The sequence below is a fragment of the Gossypium arboreum genome, chromosome 12 (assembly GCF_025698485.1).
Source record: "Gossypium arboreum isolate Shixiya-1 chromosome 12, ASM2569848v2, whole genome shotgun sequence".
NCBI classification, from domain to species: Eukaryota; Viridiplantae; Streptophyta; class Magnoliopsida; order Malvales; family Malvaceae; genus Gossypium; species Gossypium arboreum.
This window is the reverse complement of record NC_069081.1, coordinates 101397709-101401493: the sequence shown is the minus strand read 5'-3', so window position 1 is coordinate 101401493 and position 3785 is coordinate 101397709. Positions and strand designations below refer to the sequence as shown.

The window sequence follows — 3785 nt, the reverse complement described above, 5'->3', positions numbered from 1 at the left end:
ATTAAACCCAAATGACAGAACATGAAAGAATGATAAAGTGAAATGATTTGTGAATTTTTAAATAAAAAATCATTAAAAATTGTAAAATCCAATCAAATTGCTAATTCAATAGATATTTCATCTCAATTCAAATGGTTTATACTAATTCACGGGATAATTAATTATCTCCTTACTTTAAATTAATATATCCATTAATTATTGATCCGATTAATCTATTTAATCTAATTTCAACAACAATAATAATAAAACAATATAATTTTAGATAAAAAATTGAAATCCTGAAAACATTGACTTCAAATATATAACTTAACTAGAGATTATTAATATTATTATTTATTTATTTCAAAACAGCTTTTGTTAATTTAGGTTGCAAACTAGTTTGGATAATATGATCCAACGGATATCAGATACGTCCTTGCTTTGGATCGTGAGGCGATGAATTTTCGTGTGTTCCCCATATATTAAAAATCTGTAAATGTCATATTTCACTCAAAACTCTCTTCTCTCTTTCCTAGGTTACCCCGTTTCACTTCAGACATTTCTTCCTCTCTCCGCTCCCTCACTTCATTTTACGGTAAGATTTTACCTTTTTTTGCTCAAAATTGAAATCCTAGGGTTTATACTTTTTAATCCGTTCATCGTTGCCCTCCCCCCTCTTCTGCTTTTCTGATTCGATTTTGTGTTTGCTTCTTGATCGAAACTTATCAATTGCGAGGGAAATGAAAGGGAATTGCACATTCCCGCTGTGAATTCGTGGATTATTAAAGTCTATTTTCTCTGAAACCAAGCGTAGCCCAAATATTTAACCGTCAATTTTTTATTCTTGATTTCTTACCTTCTGGTCGCGGATTTTGGTGATCTTAGATTATTATAATGAACAGTCAGCTTCCATGGCTTTTAAGTTTATTTATTTTGCCATCTGATTTCTCGCTAACCAAACATCATATAGGGTTTTGATTTAGCAGTCTTCGCTCCCAAATCATAATCAACGTTCTCTTGGGTTTATAAAAAAAACGTACTTGTAGGAACCTATTTGCGGATCGGGATTCATGTGTATAGTAAATTTTGCATATTCCAGTTGCAGAATTGCAAATGAAGCACGCAAATATTGATGTCTCTATTGGCGAAGCTCTGAAATGCTAGATCATTAGAAGGTTTAATGGGAGACTAGTGATAAGGGTGGATGGGCTTCTAGTAATAGTTCTTTTAATTGCATTAGGGATTGTTTTTGTCGGCACTTAGAGCTTGGATTGTTGTTGAATTGTATTGTAGATGGATTGGCAAGGGCAAAAGTTAGCGGAGCAGATAATGCAGATAATGCTGTTGGTGTTTGCAGTGACTGCATTCGTTGCCGGTTATGTATTGGGATCGTTTCAGATGATGGTTCTCGTATATGCCGGTGGTGTGACACTCACTGGATTGATTACAATTCCAAATTGGCCTTTCTTCAACCGCCATCCACTCAATTGGTTGGATCCCAGCGAAGCTGAGAAGCATCCCAAGCCACAAGTGACTGTGAGTTCGAAAAAGAAAGGCTTCAAGAAGTAAGGTCATTCAAATTGATCTTAGCATCGTTAGAGGTTTCTAGGGGACTGAATCGATGTTTTCTTCTTTTATGTGCTTCGATGGATACTATAGTCGACCTGATTTTCCTGAAATTTTTTTGAACCGTGAAACAATTAATTGAAGAGTAACCTTCTTAGGCATTAATTTCTCTTCCTTCTTGACAATTATACTATATTACATTGTTGCTATTGGATTTTGATTTAGATTTCCTTGATTTTATTGTTGTTGGTTCGTTGTTTATAAATTAATATAATGGAAATCATTTAACACTTTCCAGGACAATTGAACCTGCTCATAGATTAGACCCATCTCTTCCCACAGCCAACCTAGTTACATTAGCATGATAAACATGCATTTGTGCTTATGTGAATGATTACATGAGAAATGATTGTATGGGACAAATTCTGCTATGTCAGTATATATCACTCTTGCTCGAGTCATGTCATGGAATTAGGTTTTTGAAAAAAAAAATCAATAAATCATTAGTGGAGTTGTTTTATTGTTTAATTATAGCATGTGATATGTAAATATATTTTTCAAAATTTTGATTATATGGTTTGAATGATAGTAATATATGCTGATGGCGTAACTATATATATGTATTTTATATATTCCATGGTTTTATAATAATGAAGAATCTGCAAGGCTATTTAGAATTCACTCTTCTTCAAAACACTACTTCATATTGGTAAATGACACAAACTCCTCTTTGATTAAACCATCTTCGTTATTCATTTTCATTTCTAACTTATATTTTCATTTTGTTTAACAAAATTAGACAAGATAGTAATTAATAGCAGTATAATACACACTTATTCTAATTGGATTCAAGTCCTAGAATGACTAGATACAGAAGCAGCATTATTCAAAACTTTAAAAAGTATATTCTAAGATAAATAAAAATTATTAAATATTAAAAAGGCTTAATGTATTATAAGCCTTTGAACTTTTAAAAAAAATCAATTAAGCTCTTTTGAACTTTTTTTTACCCTAACAAAATTGCCCAAATAGGCCTTATGTCGTTATTTCGTTACCTGTTGGTATTTAACGACAATGCTGCGTAGTTGTTAACATAGTAATACCATGTCATCACTAACGATTGATGTAGTGTTGCCATGTCATAATTAATTGCTAACGTGATAATGTCACATCATTGTATATTGTTGATGTGACATTGTCATGACAGTAAATATAAAAAAAGAAAAATATTAAAATTATTTTAAAAACAAGAATACAATAAATTTGAATAAATGATTGTCTAAGTTCATTTGAATCTAGACACCTATTTATTTAGATACATTCTAAAATTATAAAAATCATAAAATTATAAAAAATTTAAAATTTATAAAATTATTAGAAATTAATTAAACATCATAAAAATTTAAAAAGTATTATTTTTATTTTTAAATCATAAAAGGAACATCAACAACTTATATCATAAAATCAAGATTAACAAATTTTGCTTTATTTTTGCCTCTGATTTTTCAATTTGTGAAAGTTATACTAATCAAATAAAGAATAATATTTTTATAAATCTTACAAAAATTAATTTATTTTTATAAATATTATGGTTTATATTAATTTCTAAATATTTTTATAAATTATTTTTTCTATTTTTATTTTTAATAAATTATTTTCTTTATAAATTATGTAAAATTTTATAGGTTTTAATTAAAGGTAAAGTCTTTTAGATTTCATGTTTAATTTAAGATGTGACAAGTGTCATATTTATTTATATAATTATTTATTTTTATTTTTATTTTTTACTACACTCTATGATACACTTGTCAAACCTTCAACCCGCTTGTGGAGTCTAAGAAACTCCATTGGTAGTATATCAAATGATTTTTCTTTAATTAATTTTAATAATTATTATAATTATTAATGATTTATATATATTTTATAATTCTAGAATGAATCTAGACAACTAGACATTCAAGTGACCTTGGACAACTGATTGTCTAGATTCATTGTGTGCTAATTTTAAATTATTTTTTTTGTTGATGTGGCACTACCACGCAAGCAACAAGCAGCTATGTGGCATTGCTACATAAGTAAATGGGGATGATATGGCATTGCCACGTTAGCAAACGATATTAACATGGTGTTAGATTGCAATCAATTGCAAAACTAGGCTTTTGAGGGGGAAACTTAGTGGGAGATTGATCTAGCCTTTGTATAACGATGAGGTCACCAATTTAATGAGAGTTAGATTGATG

General features: G+C 29.3%; 1 protein-coding gene across 1 annotated transcript; it reads left to right on the top strand.

The window, feature by feature from the left end:
- The first annotated feature begins 423 nt into the window (after positions 1-423).
- On the top strand, positions 424-1710 carry LOC108478232 (signal peptidase complex subunit 1-like). Its single transcript, XM_017780664.2, has 2 exons — positions 424-574; positions 1273-1710. Exons 1-2 carry the CDS (start codon positions 476-478, stop codon positions 1546-1548), a joined length of 375 nt encoding a protein of 124 aa, XP_017636153.1. The 5' UTR covers positions 424-475; the 3' UTR covers positions 1549-1710.
- The last annotated feature ends 2075 nt before the right edge of the window (positions 1711-3785 follow it).

Bases quoted from the DNA above. Each gene is read 5' to 3' on its own strand.
- LOC108478232 (XM_017780664.2), top strand. From the start codon at position 476: ATGTCATATTTCACTCAAAACTCTCTTCTCTCTTTCCTAGGTTACCCC. The intron at 575-1,272 runs GTAAGATTTTAC...ATTGTATTGTAG, and splicing joins CTCCCTCACTTCATTTTACG to ATGGATTGGCAAGGGCAAAA.